The sequence below is a fragment of the Panthera uncia genome (genome assembly GCF_023721935.1).
Source record: "Panthera uncia isolate 11264 chromosome C1 unlocalized genomic scaffold, Puncia_PCG_1.0 HiC_scaffold_4, whole genome shotgun sequence".
Lineage (NCBI taxonomy): Eukaryota > Metazoa > Chordata > Mammalia > Carnivora > Felidae > Panthera > Panthera uncia.
In genome coordinates this window covers 66,902,131-66,919,845 of record NW_026057585.1, presented here as the reverse complement: position 1 = coordinate 66,919,845, position 17,715 = coordinate 66,902,131, and the positions used below count along the sequence as shown (strand labels likewise).

At 43.9% G+C, this 17,715-nt stretch overlaps 1 protein-coding gene across 3 annotated transcripts in view; it reads right to left on the bottom strand.

Moving 5' to 3' along the window:
* BEND5 (BEN domain containing 5) overlaps nt 1-17,715 on the bottom strand; it is a 1,448,520-nt gene that overhangs the window by 48,350 nt on the left and 1,382,455 nt on the right. For all 3 annotated transcript variants that reach the window (XM_049618594.1, XM_049618596.1, XM_049618595.1), the window contains exons 10-11: nt 13,125-13,277; nt 10,539-10,701 (exon numbers count right to left, since the gene is read on the bottom strand). In XM_049618594.1, the coding sequence (XP_049474551.1) occupies nt 10,539-10,701; nt 13,125-13,277 (316 nt within the window). The remainder of the gene's footprint in view (nt 1-10,538; nt 10,702-13,124; nt 13,278-17,715) is intronic.

Below are 17,715 nucleotides of genomic sequence, written 5' to 3'. Positions count from 1 at the left end.
AGTGGGATCAGGGAAGGCTAGTGACTTGCTCAAGATCACATAGCAGGTCAGTGGCACAGACCATATTACCAAAGTCCATGGCTCACGAATCTCCCATGGGAACACTGACCATTACACAATGATGCTACCAGGAGATATCTCAAAACCTCCGGTCAGATGGAGTAGTCTGGGAAGCTGGAACTCTGGGTTACCTAGGGAATCCAGAAGAAGGGGATTCCCTTAATTACATGCAGAGCTGTTCCCAGGGAGCACATCTTTTTAAAGATGAGAAGAATGGGAATAAGGCAGGGTGGTGTGTTATTTGGAGAGGTGGTGTGACATTGGTCTGTGCTGTAGTCTATCTCCAGTTGTCCCAAGCCACCATGTGTCATGGCACTCTCCCTGAAACCACCTACTGGTTCCCACAGCCTTCTCTAGCCTCATTGCCTCTTACTCCCTACCTTGCACCCCAAGGCCTAGACTTGTCCAAAGGAGGGAAGCAACTCTCCTGGTACTCTGGACTCTGCACACGCTGTTCTCTCAGCCTGTGAGACCCTTGCATAGTACCTTCCTCACTCCACATACTCCCATTACTGAGGCTGGGATTGATGCTCCTTCTAGCCACTGCCTGTGTCCCCCTCTGTCACAGCACTATACTGCGGTCACTCTCCTGCCTGTCTATACCATCACACTGGGAACTTCTCTAGGCAGAGGCCATGACCACTTGATTCTGCCTCCCTAGAAACCAAGCCAGACCCTGGTGCACAGTAGATGCTCAGTGAGTGTGGCCCTGCCATCTTCCACATAGAGCTTCAAGATGACACTCCTCCCCCCGGCCCACCACGGTTCTTGTTCTGACCTCTAAGGCCACATAGAATGGATCTACTCCCTCTGCTCCATGATGGCTCTTTAGAAATTTGACCAAAGTAAGGCCTCTAAATGTCTTCTTTCCAAGGAAAATATTCCCAACTCCTTGACAAGTTCTTCACAAGTCATAGCTTTGGGTAGGGTAACCAACCATCTTGGTTTGCTTAGGACTCTCCTGGTTTTACCACTGGAAGTCCCCTACCTCAGGAAACCCCTAGGTCATAGGCAAACCTGAATAGTTGGCAAACCTCGTTTTGTCTTTCTTTCCCATGTCAGTCCTTCAGAGGCCTTGCACTATTTTCTCAATGTTCTGTATAGAGTGGTGGTCAGAAAAAAACAGAGGGTTCCAGGAGTCCAATGACACAACAGAACAAAGAAAGTCTAGCACCTCCTTGTTCCTGACATCTGCTTCTGTTAATGCAGCCAGTAAACATCAATTTTGGCAGGACAGTATGTGGTGGATGTGGGGGCTGATACATTTGCCTTGTTGACCAATATCAAGCTTAATAGTGTCAATTAAGATGCCTCAACCATTTTACTACACAGAAAACCTCATTTCCCTGAATCAGTACTTTTCAAAGCTGCTTTTGTTTTGTTTTACACTAAAGGCAGAAATTAACACCTTTGTTCTTAATATTGCCTAAGTCCTCCAAGTGTTCAAGGCATTTGTCCATTCAACAATTATTTGTTAAACACCTACAGTGTGGCACACAGTCTTTGGCCTTTGAGCTGGTCAAAGTTATGTGCAACTCTTCAACTGATGTGAACTGATCTTGGGTAAAATTCTTCCACTTTGGGGGCTGTCCCCACATTTGTAAAAACAAGGGGGATGGGAACACAAGTAAGTGTGTATGTAAGTGTGCAAATGACTAGGAGTATAAACAAACAGGTTCAAGTTACTTAAGAACTAGCCAGCTAACAGCCATAATCCTGAAACAATATCAACTCTTTTTATCATCAACTTGGTTTCCATGGAGGCTCACAGTGCCGTTAGTGAAGGCTGACAGTTATCACCATAAAGAAACTTTACAACTTTGTAATTTGTAGCTCTCTGCTGTCAGTAATATTAACAACATTTCGAATTATGGCTATAAACTTGACAACAGCAGATAAAACCCTTAGAAACCTCATTTGTGGGGATGAGGGAGGATGGGGGAAGGTAATGACATTTTGGTTTCTAGCCCTGGAGAGGAGGCACGCTTTGATATGGAGGTGGGAGGCAATAGGGCCAAGGCAAGACTCACAAAAGGCAAGGCAGCTCAGCTCAGGCACTGCAGAGTGGGGGCCTGGGTGGCATTTGGGTGATCAGAAATTACAGACACGTCAAGGCCAGGGGTGAGGGTTACAGAGAGCAGGGCTAGCAGATGGACAGGGCTGGCTGGTAGGTCCCAACCTCTGTGGGGTTCAGCAAAGGGCTTTTGTCCTACAGGAAATGGGAGGGAATCTGGGCCAAGTGCAGAGCAGGGAAGAAGGTGAGACAAAGCCTACCAGGCAGGATTGAGAGAACAACCTTGGGCATGTTATTTGACTTTTCTGGACTTTAGTTTCCCTACTATAAAATGGAAGTGCTTATCTCAAAGGCAAAAAATGAAATGATTCTTTCTGTTCTGTCTGTCTATCGATCGATCGATCGATTGAGAAATCCTATAATTTCATCTTCTAATCTAAAGATAAGAAAACTTGAACCCAGAATGGGGAACACATCTTTCCAAACCAGCACAAGCCTCCAGTGCAGGGATCCTGACCCGTCCCATGATGAACATCGCAATATTATTATTTTTATCATGACTACTGCTACTATTAGCCAGTCATTCATTCAGCCAGTCATTCAGCAAGCATTCATGTTTAAAGATCAAATTCTAGTCTACATCTGCATGGGGGAGAAAAAGAAACTCACAGGCCTGAGTTCAGTGTTGTTTTCTGTTCCCAAAGCTCTCTGATTGAAGCATTTTTTGCTTATGAATTTTAACAAAGGCTTGATCCTGGGCATCACAATCAGGGACTGGGAAGTACCTAGGTATGTATACATGCGAACCAACAGGTCAGACCTGACTGCTGCTTACTCTTCCATCTAAAAAGTGAAGCCTTCTTACCAAGAAAGAAAACCCAGGCAGTACCCATACCAACCCCCCCGCCTCCACCCGGCACCCTCCCTCCAACAGCCCTAATACACACTTCTATTCTGATAATTCCTCTGAGCAACACAGATCATATCACCCATTGTCCTATTACTGAGCCAGCTACCCGATGCTGGTGAGGTTGCTTCCATTGCATTAATTAATTAATTAACTCATTCATTCATTCATCCATCCATTCATTCATTGGCATTCCCTGAGATTCTACCTAGTATCAGACTTTAAGCCAGAGAGATGAAGTGATTTAACCAAGGTCACACAGCTTTATGAGGGACACAAGGGGCAAAAGGCCACACTAGAATGGGAATCCTGACTCCCAGTTCAGCATTCTTTTCTCCAACTCATCAAAGGGGAGTCTACCTTGACTGTGCACACCAAGAAAAATCCCTCCCTTCATTATGACTCTACAGTACCTTATAGAAAAATCTATTATGACCCTGCCCAAAGCTCAGGCCTCTCTCCAGAACTTCAGGGTCATATAGCTATCTGCCTAATAAGCTTCTCCATTTGTATATCACGTGAGCCTCCTACACTCAATACATCCCAGAGCTCAAAATACCCCCATCCTCAGTCCTTTTCTCCAATATAAGTGATTGGCCCCACCATCCACCATGTTATTCAAGTCAAGAAAATTGGGTATCTTCCTTGACTTCTTCCTTTACCAAGCAATCACCAAAAATACTCAATCCTACCTGTTAGATATCACAACATGTTGCTAAAATGGAAGTATCTTTGTGTTTTTAGTCTTAGTGCTCAGTTTTAGCGGAGATCTCAAGTCTACAGCTACTACATTTCAATGTGAGGCATGAAATCACCAGGCAGGACTTGCAAAGGGAAACCAGAAAGCCACTTTTGCACTCTTTAGCTCACCTTCAGACAAGAGGGCTACTGGAGGGGTACAGTGACCCAACAGAAGTAACCACCAGATCATCAGGGACTGAAGAAGGATCATAAACAACTGGCCTGAGCAGAGGGACTTAGCCAACATCAACAGATATCCAGCACAAGGGAAGGTATGTCTGAAGAAGCTGATGAGGGCTTGCTAATGCCATCTCACAAAAGTACCCATCACCCAAGACCTTTCCTGTTCCTTTCTTTCTCTCCTTCATCCCCCTCAACCTTGGAGGGCTGAACATCTGGGGTTAGCCAGATGGGGGAAAGGGCTGCAAGGCAAGCTGGAGAAACACAAGTCACCTTGAGCTTATTTGAGACAAGCCTGACTAGAGGATGGGGTGGTTTTTACTTTGAAGAGCTTTTATGGCTTTGACTGGATCAGATCTGGTCATTGCTGAACTGAGACTTTTTTGTGACCAGAGTTAATCAGAAAACTTTTAATTTCCTGAGACTTATTAGAAAGTCATGGGGCCTGCCAGAGTTTTTATGCATCTAGATCTAGATCTATAATTTATATACATCTATCTGCAGGGTCAACGGGGGACAAAAAAAATACTTTATAATAGCACCCTATGGGCACTGCTTATTCAATGTACCTGTTACATAGTTCCCATCTTCACCATCTGGGTCTGCCTATGTTTCTTTATCACCTGCTGTTTCTGGCACAGCCTCAACTACCCTCCAATACCCTGGACACACATCCTCTCTCTGGCATTAGGGTTGTCCCCTGTACGCCTACCTCTGCAGGAAGGTTCCCCCCACCCCTTCTCCTACCTGCGTGCCTTTTGTCCTGGAGGTTTGAGACTTAGTTTTTCTTTCTTCCTTCTGCCTCCCTTCCACTCCCAAAGGGTTAGATGACTCCCATGTGCTTCCCTGACCAGCAGAACTCCCCTCTGCCAGAGCATTTATCCTCTGATACTGCTGTCTCTACCTTTTCCCCTCCTTCCAAACTGTCTCCTCCTTGAAGGCAGTGCCTGGGCCTTATCCATCTATTTCTAGTGTCCAATGAGTGCTGTTTGATGGACAAGTAAATAAATGATATCTTTAATGTCTGATGCATATTTCAGAGGACCCAGTGCAAGGCTTATAGTAGGCTCTGAATTCAGATCAAGCCAATTAACTGAATTCTATATCTCTGCATCTTCTCTGGGCCATACCAGCCATGCTCTTCTCCCAGAGCCAGAATTTTCTGATTTCAAGGTGCCCACAGCTATAACCCTGTGTGGAAACCAGTCTGCTCAGGACCCAATGTCTCTGTTCCCAGTGTTTTCCTCATCCATTATGTCAAAGAGCTATTTCTTTAGCTTGTGGCCAAACCATAAACAAAGGCCAGAGGAGCTCTGGGTTATTTTATGATTCCAGTTTAGCTTTTCTCTCTCTCTTTCTTCTTCTTCTTCAACTGCTTCTGCTGCTTTTTTTTTTTTTTTTTTTTTTTTTTTGTAAATCGTTTCAACAGAGCATATTTATTATTTGGCAGGCCAGTAAATTGTAAATAGGGTTTGTTGAAGAATGGTACAAAATTCTCAGGAATTTATCATTTCACAACAACACAAACAACAAACCACATGAAGGAAAGGAAAGGGAACTAATATTTAATGGCACTGAACTTTTTTTGTTAATTTGTCTGCATTCTTCCATGTAACCCTCAAAACAACCGTGTGAAGCAAGTAATATCCTCACTTTACAGATGAAGAAGCTGAGGTTCAGAGTGGTTACATAACTGGGTTAGGGCCCTCAGCTAGAATGATGCAAAGCAGAACTGACACCTAAGACTCTGACACCAGAGACGGGAACAGAGACCATCAGTCAGGGCAGAAGCCTCTGGGATGTTCCCCTTTTAGATTCTGTTAAAAGCTACGTGTCTTTTGGGGCACCTGGGTGGCTCAGTTGGCTGAGCATCTCTTGATTTCAGCCCAGGTCATGATCTCACAGTTCGTGGGTTTGAGCCTCTCACGTCAGAGTCCTTGCTGAGTATGAAGACTGTTTGGGATTCTCTCTCTCCTTCTCTCTCTGTCTCTCCCCTACTCATGCTCTCTCTCTCAAAATAAATAAATGTAAACAAAAGTTATGAGTCTTCCTTCCAGAAAATGACCTATGCGTCTTTACTCACAGTTTACATAAACCATAAATAGTTCATAGGCTCTTCTTGAAGCCCATCCATAAGCCCCTCAGTTAAGAACCCCTAACTAAAAGAATGAAAGTAGCTATGGGCTTAGCCTGATTGGCTGTCTAGGACAATTTTTGTATTGATTTTCCTTATTAGATTGAACTCTTACACTCATGGAATCACTGCATATTAAGACTCTTCCAACCACAGAATTGTGGATTGTTAATTTTATAAACTCATTTAAGCATGGAATTATAAAATTTTAGATTTTATATTTCAGAATCAGAAAAATCTTAGAACATCATAGCTGGATGGGACCACAGTAGAGATCAAGTCCACCCATGATTTCTTTCCATGGCTCTGACAGGTGGAAGTACTTACTGGACAATGAGGCTAAGAGATGGTCAGGACTTGCTCAAGGTTACCTAGTAATGGTGATGGAGTCAAAATTCAAACCCCGGATGCTGACTTCAGAGCCAGATCATCAGGTTAAAGCCTCACCCAATAAAAGGAAAGCCATGGTGAGGGGAGGGGAGAAAAATGGGGGCAGGAGGAACATCTGTTGAGTACCTATCATGTGCCAGCATTGCCTGTGGGTTGGAGACACAATGCATCATCTCACTTTCCCATGAATCCTGCAGCATGAGTATCATTACTATTTTCATTTTACAAGTGGGTAATTGGCTCAGACTGATGAGGTAACAGTCCAACGTCACACGGCTAGGGAAGGATCGGTGACTGCATCCATTGTTGTATTTCTCTGATGGAGTGGAGGAGGAAAGTCAGAGAACAACACCCTGATAAAGTTTAGCTGGTGCTTTTCCAGGGAGAAAAATTAAACTGACAAATACATATGTTCTGGTGGGTGGAGAGGTAGACACTATTGCTGGCCTGAGTGAAATACCCCTCAGGCTTCCCGTAGTCCTTCTCTGGTCTTATTCTCTCATCCAGCATGCCCCGGATAACTAACGTATCCTCCATGTACCCTGATGCTGACAAGGGCTGTTCTAGATAGCAGACATGAAAACCCTGCCATGGGAACTACACAACTGCTACTCTGTGAACCGTTGGTGTTGTGAGGTCGGGGCCGTCAACTGTGGTGACTCCACTGAGACTTTGCCCCATGAACCCTACCAACACAGCCACAGTCTCTTGTTCTAACAACCCCTTCTTAACATAAATGCAGGTCCCCATTCACAGTCACGTAAGCTTTATGATGTTTTAACCAACAGTCACTTAATATTTAGAGCTGACAGTGCATGCTCATATACATTATTTCATTTTAACTCCTTGCAGCTCAGTGAGGTTAAGTGTTATGTTCTCCTGTTACAGATGAGGACACTGAGGCCCAGTCAGGTGATGAAACTGGACCAAGGTGACACATCTAGCAAGTGGCTGAGCCAGGATTCAAACCCAGATTCGTTTCAATTGAAAGTCTGCTCTTTGCTTAATAACCACACTTCTTCATGACTGTCTCTATTTAATTCCCATAAAGGGGATTAGGAAAGCAAAGGTTTGTAGTCCCTCTGTGAAGGTGATGGGCTCACCTTGGGGAGGTGAGGACTTGCTGAAGGACACTCTCTGAGATGGCGCTGGTGCTGTCATCAGAATCCAGGTCTCCTGACTCTCAGTCTGGAGGACACTTCCTCCCAGACCATATTGCCATTGCCATCAGACTGTGTAATTTCCCTTTCTGATCAGGATGTGGAGCCAGCAGCCAGCGAAGATCAAAATCCGTCTGCCTGAAGTCTCCCTCTCATATGAGAGGAGACACACATTTCAAACAAGAACCAGGTTAAATCGCTCTTAGGTGGTGAGCTGGTCTGGCTTCCCTGGTGCAACTCCTGGGTCCTCTTCTTGTACCCAGATGACGGGACAAGGCAGGATGGCTCTGACGGCATTTGGTCCACTTGGCTCATGCACCACCTCACTGTCCACTCTGAACTCCTCCCAGTCACTAGCTCCTGTTCCTCACTGACACCTCCATCCAATCACTTACCAAATCTACATGTATGTGGTTCCCCATTCTACATACTCCCTGGAAGCACCCAGGTTTAGGTCAGAATCATCTCCCACCTGGATTGTCAGAACAGCCTCCTATGTGTGTCCTTGCCCAAAGTCTTGGCCCCCTCCAATCTATTCTTCCCACTGTAGTCAGAGTGGCTTTCCACCGTGGTGTGAAACCCTTCTATTGTTCTCCATTGCCTTCATATTCAAGTTCAAATTCCTCACAGTCTGCCACTTCAGTGTCATCTCTTATATCTGAAGTCCTACAGCCATCCTGGACCACCTTCTTCCTCCTGCACACCTTCCTTCCTCCCCTGTATCTGTCATGTCCTCCCTCCAACAGACCCCAGTCCAGTCTGGCTAATTTCTACTCAACCTTAAAAACTCAGCTTAGATGGCACTTCTATTGGGAAGCCTTCCTTGACCTCCCCAAATTGTGCTTGGGTCTCCTTTTACTCCCATACAAAGACATATTTGTCATTAATATGTTCACTGCTACATCCACCATGCCTAGAACTTACCCTAGCTTCTGACAGACACTCATATGTACTTGTTAAGGGAAGTTCCCCATGGCTCTCTGGAATCCCTCCACTACAAGACTCACCATGCTCTATTATAATTGCCTCTTTCCTTTTCTGTCTCCCCAAAAGCTCTGTGAGCCAGGGACCATGCCTTTTGGTTAGTATTTTACCCTGGGTGCCTAGTATGATTCCTGGCACGTACTGACAGACAATGTGTTTATTTTGATGCACAAGGACTGGGTGTTGAAGAGAAAACCTGGGCCTGGGGCAAGGGAGGGGCATTCTACTAAGAAACACATTTTCTTTCAACACAAAAGCAGGGGAGGTGCTAAGAAAGCACCTCTGACGTCAGAAATCAACAGCAGACTAAGTGCAGGTCTCCTCTGGAGGGACCTATGGCTCACTGGGAACAAGTATGTGGAATCCCTTTGGTACACATGCTCAGATACTTCTTCCAGGCAACCCTCTCGATCTCCTTTGCCACAACATCCCGGGAGAACAAAGCAAGTGTGGTGTGGAACACCACCTATACATGTTTTACAGGTGTTAGCAGGTCCTGGAGAAGTCATGGGCACACACCAAGTGTGTGTGTGGGGAGGGGCAACGTGACACATAGAAGTGGCCAGGATCCTCTGTCTCACAGCAGAGCCTACTCCCTTGGCCTTGCTAGGCCAAGTAGTTATCAAAGCAGATTTCAAGGTGACTGTCTCAATCTTGGTGACTGCAGGGAAGGGACTCTCAGTTCTTATGATCTCTCCAGTGCTCCACTGGATCCAGAACACTGCTCTAACACCTGGCCTACCTGCTTCTCACCCTTTGGTCAGGGGCCATCGCCCTGCCTCCCATGTTCTCAGCAAGGTAACTGGACCCCCCAGGGCCACCAGGCTGCAACTGACTGGGTGGACTAGTCCTGAGTCATGCCCCGACCAGAAAGGATGCTTTCCTGAACAAAATATGGCAGGAACTCCATGAACACTCATCAAGGGTTGAACAAGGGCTAAAAGGAACACTTCTACTTCTAGGGAGAGAGAAATTATACATATACAGAGTTAATATCATCCCTTTCCATTTTGTTCCATCAACTATAATGTTTTCTCTAAGAAAACTAAGTGTTAGGAAAGGAGAAATGGGTTGATCCAAAAACAAAAGGATAAAGGGAAGCAAAAGCTGCCACAATCAGTCACAATCCTTATGTATGGACCTTGACATTAAAATCAATACCCAGGAAACTAGAATGACTAAATAATCCCTAGAAATTCAAGGAAGCTAGAAAGTAACCTCTAATAGTTTCATTATGACAAGCGTGGGGGATTTTGGAGAAATTGTAAGAGGAAGCCAAGAGGAAAAGCAAATTGGGGAATGTCAAAGCAGAGAGAAAGATGTGCAGAGGATGGGAAGGAAGGCAGGGAAGACACAGGGGAGGCATGGGGAGAGAAGGAGAGGAGAGGAGGGTGGGGAGAAGAGAGAATCTGGGGGGGGGACAAAAGAAGCAGGGAGAGAAAAACACAGGACAGGAATGGAGGGGGAGCTAGAGGAGAGAGGACAAGGGGAGGAAAATGGGTGAACAGAGAGAAGAGAAAGATGACACAAGCGTAAAAAGGTGGGAGGTGAAAAGACAAGATATAGTTTTACATGTTCAGGGTTAGAAGGAGTTCAGACCACCCAGGTCTTCTTCAGCAACCAGGGGGATGGTCATTCTCCAGCCTATGTGCTTACATACCTTAGATGGTAGAAGACGTACTCCCTCGTGAGGGTGTGGAGGGGAGATAGAGATGGGAGCAGCAGAAGGCCGTAGCAGAGCCAGTTGGGATGGGGTGTGTCCATTAGAAGGGCAAGGGGCAAACAGGACAATCCAAAGATGCCGCTAGCATAACCAGCCTCCATTCTCACCCCAGAGCCTCAGCCCTCACCTAAGCTGAATGTCGGATTCCTGCCTGCCCATTAAATCTTGCCAGACCTGGATACTCGTGGCTAGATGTGGGCTGGCCCAGGCCTGGGGTGGGGGTGGGGGGAACCTGCCAAGGATACAGGCTTCTTCAGTGTACGGCACGGCAGCCGTAGTGCCCCCGATGATGTAGCTGTAGAAGGAGACCTCGAGGGTGTAGCAATAGGAAGTATGGTCCAGTAGCCCACCAAGGAAGCGACGGCCAGTTCCTGCTTTCACAGCATCCCGGTTAAAGGATGTGCTGGACTGGGAAAGACAAAGTAGGGAGGAGAGAATCAGGGCCAGGCACCTGTTGGCTATCGGATCTTGGGTCTTACTACACCTTTGGGTCTCAGCCTCCTCATCTGAAAAGTGGATATTAACCACACATCACAGAGTTATTATGGGGACTGATTACATAAACAAACAGAATTAAGTGAAAGCATCCAGCAGAGTTCTTTGGATAGTAACTGCCATTTAACAAATATTTGTGGGAATTTGAATGGGGACAGATGGAGCAAGGAAACGTAGACAGAGAACAATAAGCAATTATATTGTGATGATAATCAAAATGAAAATTTGGGCAATGCTTGCAACTTTGTAATGTTGCTTCCTACATGGCATCTCATTTACACTTCAAAATAACCCCTTGACATAGGTGTTGCAATTTTGCCCCTCTGGGTGCGAAAATGAGGCTCACAGAGATGGAGCAGGCAAGTGATACAGCACAGAGTTGAACCGAGGAGTAAGTAACTCCAGAAGCGCTGACACTCCTTCACAATGGCTCCCTCCGCTGGGGGCAGCCGAACTCCAGCTGGATATCACCAGAGGGTAGGGATCATGGCTGTTTCTCCACAAGAGTGTCAGCTTCACCCATGGAGGTGGACAGAGAGAGGACAGAACCAGCGGGTCAACATCTCAAGTCCTCTGTTCAAAGACAGGCGAGATGTTGGGCAACTTGCCTTATTTGGTTTAGCCTCAGTTTTCTCATCTGTAAAGTGGAGGTGATAATACCATCTCTTTCACAGAACTGTGAGGTAATTCATCTGAGGTTAAAGGACATTCCCTGCTAACCCACAGAGATCTAAGGAAATAAAGAGACTGTGGTTTTTTAATAAGAGAATGTGTGTCTTGTTCAGCAGAGTATAAGAGAAGAAGGAAAAGAGGGAGAAAGAAAATAGCAAGACAAGGCAGAGATTTAAAGACACATTTAAAGGAAGAGAAACTATGTGTGCATGCACGTGCATGTGTACATGATACGTGTGCATGTGTGTGCGTGCGTGAATTCTGAGATAAAGCAAGGGACCAGAAAATTAGAACGGCATGTCTGAAAGGACCCTTGAAGTCCATGCAGTGAAATCATTTTAACATTGGATACTGAGGATCAGAGAAGAGACAGGGACGGGTGAGGACAGATTACTTTGACCCTGGTCTTGAGCTCTTAAGATGGCTGCTGCAGTGCAGGAACACCATCAGCCAAGGCCAGAAATAAAGCTCCTAGACCGAGCCCCTTTTGTTTGCCTTGGAAACCTCACCCCTGTGAGGGTCTCTGAGGCCTGTGGCCCAGCCTCCCAGGGAATGTGGATCCAGGAGACCACAGCCTGCTCTGAAATTGGAGTGGTTTCAAAAGGCCTGGGGCTAGCCATCCTATGGATTCCTACAGAAACAAGTGTGGTTGTTTCTACCCCAGAGATGTAAATGGGGAGCCACCTGGGTATCTCTTGGGTGCAAAGAGGAGACTGGTCCAGTTCCTCCCGGGTCTGGCATTCGGAACTTCTGAGATTCAAAGCATCTTATCTCATGGAGAAATTCATCATCTCCACTAATGTCCAGGCCTGGAGTAATGGGCAGGCAAGCCTTCAGCTCATCAACTCAAAAATTGCTATGACCTTTGTGGGCCTCTCCCACTCTGGCCATACAGAAATAATGGCCTTAGAGAATTAGTATCAGAACAAAGGAAAATGTGCAGAAACTCTCTCCCATGTCCCCACACCACATGCTGACTCTACTCCTCATCCTCTCTCCAATACTGCTTCTTGCTGCAAATTATTCTAGCTGCCAGTCCACGGCCGCTGCAGTCTTCTCGGTGTGTGAGGTGGGTAGCAACAGCCAGCCTCTGGAGTCTGCTGAGTCCTTACTGTCTGCAGACTCCTTTGCCGTCTATTGCTGTGTTTGTGCTCCCAGGAAGCTGTGATGCAGGCAGGGCAGAACATTATCACCCATGAATTACTGACAAGGAAATTGAGACCCGGAAAGGGTCATGGAGGGAGACAATGCGGAGCATACACTGCCCTCCCCCCTTCAGCAGGTATGTTAGGCTCCTACTAAAAGGGCTGGTGAAAGTAGGCCCTGGGGCAGGGTCCGGTCTGTCACGTGGTGGTGGTGGGGCTTGGTGAGTCCCGTGTCTTGCTACTGCTGGGGTCAGACCAACTGAACAAAAAATGCCAGCTCCTCAGAAAGACCACATGCTGCCTTGGAGTCTCCCTCCTGATGCAATGGGCTGCTTGAGGGCATGAGCGGAGCTCGTTCACCTCTATCTTTATCGCCCACACAGGGCCTGGCACAGAGCTGGCTGGTGGTCTGTGAATGTTAAACCCAGCTGAAGTGAGTGAAGAGGAAGAGAGGTAGGCAGTAAAAGGGAGGGGGCTGGGCCGGAGAGGGGGCGTGCTGAGAGAGAACCCTCGACTTACGTAGGAGAAGTCTTCAGCATTCTGGCAGAGGAGCTTGGGGAAAATGGCCTGCCTCTGGAACCGTTCCTCATCCTCAAAGATGTTGCCGTACATGAAGCCATTCATCATGGTGGAGTGGGCGTGTATGTCAATATAAAACTCCAGGCTTGTTTTCTGTTGAGAGAAAGGATGACAAATGAGAAGTCTGGGGTCACAGAGCTTGCCTTAAAGGATCAGACACTAAACATGGTGCATGAACGTGCGCGCACACACACACACACACACACGCTCACATACTTCCTTCTGAGCCGGGCCTACGTGTCAGCAGATTTAGCAGCCGTCTGCAATGTGATTGGAGGGGTTGAGAGCCGTGAGGATCAATTTCTCCCCACTTTTAACACCATCTGCCCCCAAGGTCTGAGAACACTATAGTTAGTAGCATCCTTCTTCAAGAGGTGAGGGCTTTGTTGGGTTAAGGCTTAATGTTGCTTACCCAGAACAGTTAATACATTCATGACTAAAGGCACTAGCAGACTTTGTTTTTCCGATCAATGAGAAATACCTTTTAGGTAACATAATTGCATTTACATTGGGCTTGCTTATAGTTTTGGCCTGACTGGGCCATTTCTAGCTGAGGAGGTCTGGGGTAGATCACTGCCCTACTCTGAGTCTCAGCTTTCTTATTTAGACAAATGGGTATTTTAACTCCAACCTCAGAGAAGTTATACTGGGAACCAAACACTGCAATAAAAATTACTATCATTTACTGCATATTTAATGCATGCCAAGCATGATTCTGGGAGCTTTATGTACGACATATTAGTTAATTCTTTTATTTAACCTCATTAGATGTTACCACACCTACTGTCCAATAATATATAAATAGTGCATGGAAAAAAACAATACACACTATGCTCTGTAATCTGTAAAGGTGACTTTGACTAGTCTTTCTCTGCTCTCCACTTATACATATTTAAGGCATTCCCTAGCCTGAAACGGTATTATTTGCTAGTGTTTCCACCAAGGAACTCCCTGAAGGTAGGGAGATGTCTCTAAACAGCCCAGTTCCTGGACATGAAGGATGATATTCAGGCGCTGTATGCAGTATGACTGCACAGGCAACCCCAGGGAGATTGCCCTAGACACCAGAATGGACTGGCAAGAATTAGGGAATTTTTTGGCCCATAAATCTTTCATGTTCCTCAAATCTGACTTTCTCTTCCAAGATATCAGCACAGTGTATACCTGATAATCCTTTCTGAGAGTAGCAGAGGCTCCAAGTATGAAAGAGACTTGTCCAACCTGGCAAAACTAAGGCTAAAAAAGCCCAGGTCTCCTGATCCCTGGTGCAGTTAACTTATCGCCATCAATGGCCAACTCTAGAAACAGTCACGGAAAAATCTGGCCACCTTTCCATCCCTTTTCTAGTGTGTGTTCCTGCGAAAGAAAGTCCACACTTAGAAGAGCTCTCTCTCTTTGGGACACTTTGAAACGAAGTTACCACCAAATGAAAACCATGTTGCTTCTAGAATGTGGGCCTGGTGACTGTCATTTCATTTGCCTCAGAGTTGGAGTGAAAAATTACGTCTTGCCGAGCTCCCAACTCTCTGGGTAGCATAAGCTGTCTTTTGAGAGATACAAGATGCACTGCTCTGTGTGATATTAAACTCATCATTTTCAGCTTTGGAGGTGGAATACACAACGATTCAACAGGAGCCCTATAAAAGTCATCTTCACAATTTTATTTTCTTCAATTGTCTGTCTTTTCCTCTGAGCTTTTGATGAGTTGCAGAGGAAAGGAGGAGGTAGAGAGATGACTTAAGAAATGTGTAAGGAGAGGCTGCAGTTTATATCTCTGAACACCCAAACTGGAGAGGGTCTTAGACACCAGCTGCTTTGACTTTGTCTGGCTCAGCGCTGTGTGGGGAGCTTGCATGTGTAGGGCTGGCCAGCGAGTTAGCAAAGGAGTAAGAATTAGAACCTGGTTCTTCTGATAACATTCTAGAGTGGCTTCTACTGCCCTATTCTGACACCTGGCACCTAATGTGATTTCACTTTAAAAAACCAGCAAATACTATTGATTGATTTACATGGTTCAAAAGTCAAAAAGATATGAAAGAATTTATAGGGAGAAACCTCCATATTGCCCCTATGAATCTCCAGGCACCTGGTTTCACTCCCCAGAGGCAATTCATGTTAGTAGGTTCTCACATATGCCTTTCAGAGATACTTTATGCACAAACAAGAAAATATCCACCCTCTCCCTGACATTCTCAATACACACACGGTAACACGCTAAACACACTCTTCAGATCTGCTTCCTTTCTCTTAACATGTCTTGGAGGTATTTTTTCTCAGTACATAAACAATTACTTCATTCTTTTGAAAAGCCCTATATAAACTATTTAGCCAGCTTCCTATCGGCAGGCATTTAAATTATTTCCAACCTTTTCCTGTTACCAGCAATGTCTTGGTGGTTCACTCTGTATATACGCTAGCTCACCTATGTAATTATATGTAAGATAAATTTCAAGAAGCAGAATTTCTGGGCCCCTGTGCATTTGCAGTGCTGATCAACACTGACAGACTGACTCTGTCAGAAGGACCAATTTATACCCCTAACAAAATATTCAATGTTTCTTTTGCAATTACACTGACGACAAGGGTGGAATGAAACGTTTTGATATTTGTCAATTTGGTGGGTGAAAAATGATATTGAAGATTAGCTTTAATCTGAATTTCTCTTAGTATAATTCTTTTATTACATGGTTAAGTGTCTTTTCATATGTTTATGAACTATTTGCATTTTATTTTCTTTGAATTGTTAATTTTATCTGCCCATTTTGAAAGCCGGATTGTTGGCTTTTATGTGTGGTATAAAAATATTTTTGCTCAGTTTGTCATTGTTCTTTGACTTTACTTCTACTAGTACTTTTCTCCATGCGGAAGTTTTCAAATGCTAATTTTTTATACAGATTTATCAGTCTTTTCTTTTGTGGTTTCTGGGTTGAATTCTTTCATTGTTTCTTCTATTATTTTTATCGTTCTACTTTTTATAGTTAAAAATTTCATTTCAATTTTGATTTATGTGGACGTAGGCTGTGAGGTAAGGTTACACTTTATTGTCCCACACTATTTATGAAATTGTGTATCTTTTCTCCACTGACTTGAAAAGTCATCTTTACCATATACATTTTTTTGGTACGTATTTGGGTTTATTTTTGGACTTTTCATTCTGGTCTAATCATTTCTCTATTCATTATAACACAGTTTTAATTATATTAAGTTTATAATGTATCTTATTTCATTTATATGGTTAAGTGTAGTTATCACCCGTCACTATGCAACACTATTACAATACCATTGACTATATTCCTGATGCAGTACCTTTCCTCCTCATTACTTATTCATTCCATGACTGGAAGCCTGTATCTCCCACTCCCCTTCACTCATTTTGCTCACCCCCTGCCCCAGGCAACCACCACTAGTTTGTTCTCTATATTCATGGGTCTGTTTCTGGGTTTTTTGTTTGTTTTGATTTTTAGATTCCATATATAAAGTGAAATCATGTGGCATGAGCTCTGACTTATTTCACTTACATAATGCCCTCTAGGTCTACCCATGTTATCATCTGTTATCACAAATCCCAAGATTTCAAGATCCCATTCCTTTCTATGACTAAGTAATATACCAATTATATATATATATATATATATATATCTTTTAAGATATATATATATATCTCACTTAAAAGATATATATATATATATATATTAAAAGAGATATATATAAGAAATAAGATATACATATATCTTAAAATATATATATTTATTTATATATAAATTTATATTTATATTTATTATATATAAATATATATATTTATAATATATTATATATATAATATATATATTCATATATATTATATATATATATATATATATATCTTAAAACTTTTTTTAATGTTTATTTTTGAGAGAGACAGAGACAGAATGCGAGTGGGTTAGGGGCAGAGAGAGAGGGAGTCACAGAATATGAAGCATGCTCCAGGCTTCAAGCTGTCAGCACAGAGACAGACGCGGGGTTGGAACTCTCGAGCTTGAGATCATGACCTGAGCTGAAGTCAGACACTCAACCGACTGAGCCACCCAGGCGCCCCTATATATATATATCTTTATCCATTCATTTATTCATGGACACTTGGGCTGCTTCCATACCTTAACTATTATAAATAATGCTGCAATAAACACAGGGTGTACATATCTTTTCAACTTAGTGTTTTATAATGCATTTTAATATTTGAAAGGCTATTATCACCTCACTATGCTTCTTTTCCCAAATTTTCTGTACTGTCTTGCATATTTTTCTATGTGATTTTTATAATTAGCTTGTTTAGTTTTTTCTCCCCAAACCCTGTCAATATTCTCAATATTTGAGAATACTATTCTCAAAAATATAATCATACAGGATTTTTGTATTACCATAGGAAGAATTGACTTATAAGTTGGAGCCTTCTAATCCACGAATATGTTTTGACTTTCCATTTATTCAAATTTTCTCTTGGGTACAGTGGGAAATTTTCAAAGTTTTTGTTTTTGTTTTCATATAGACCCTG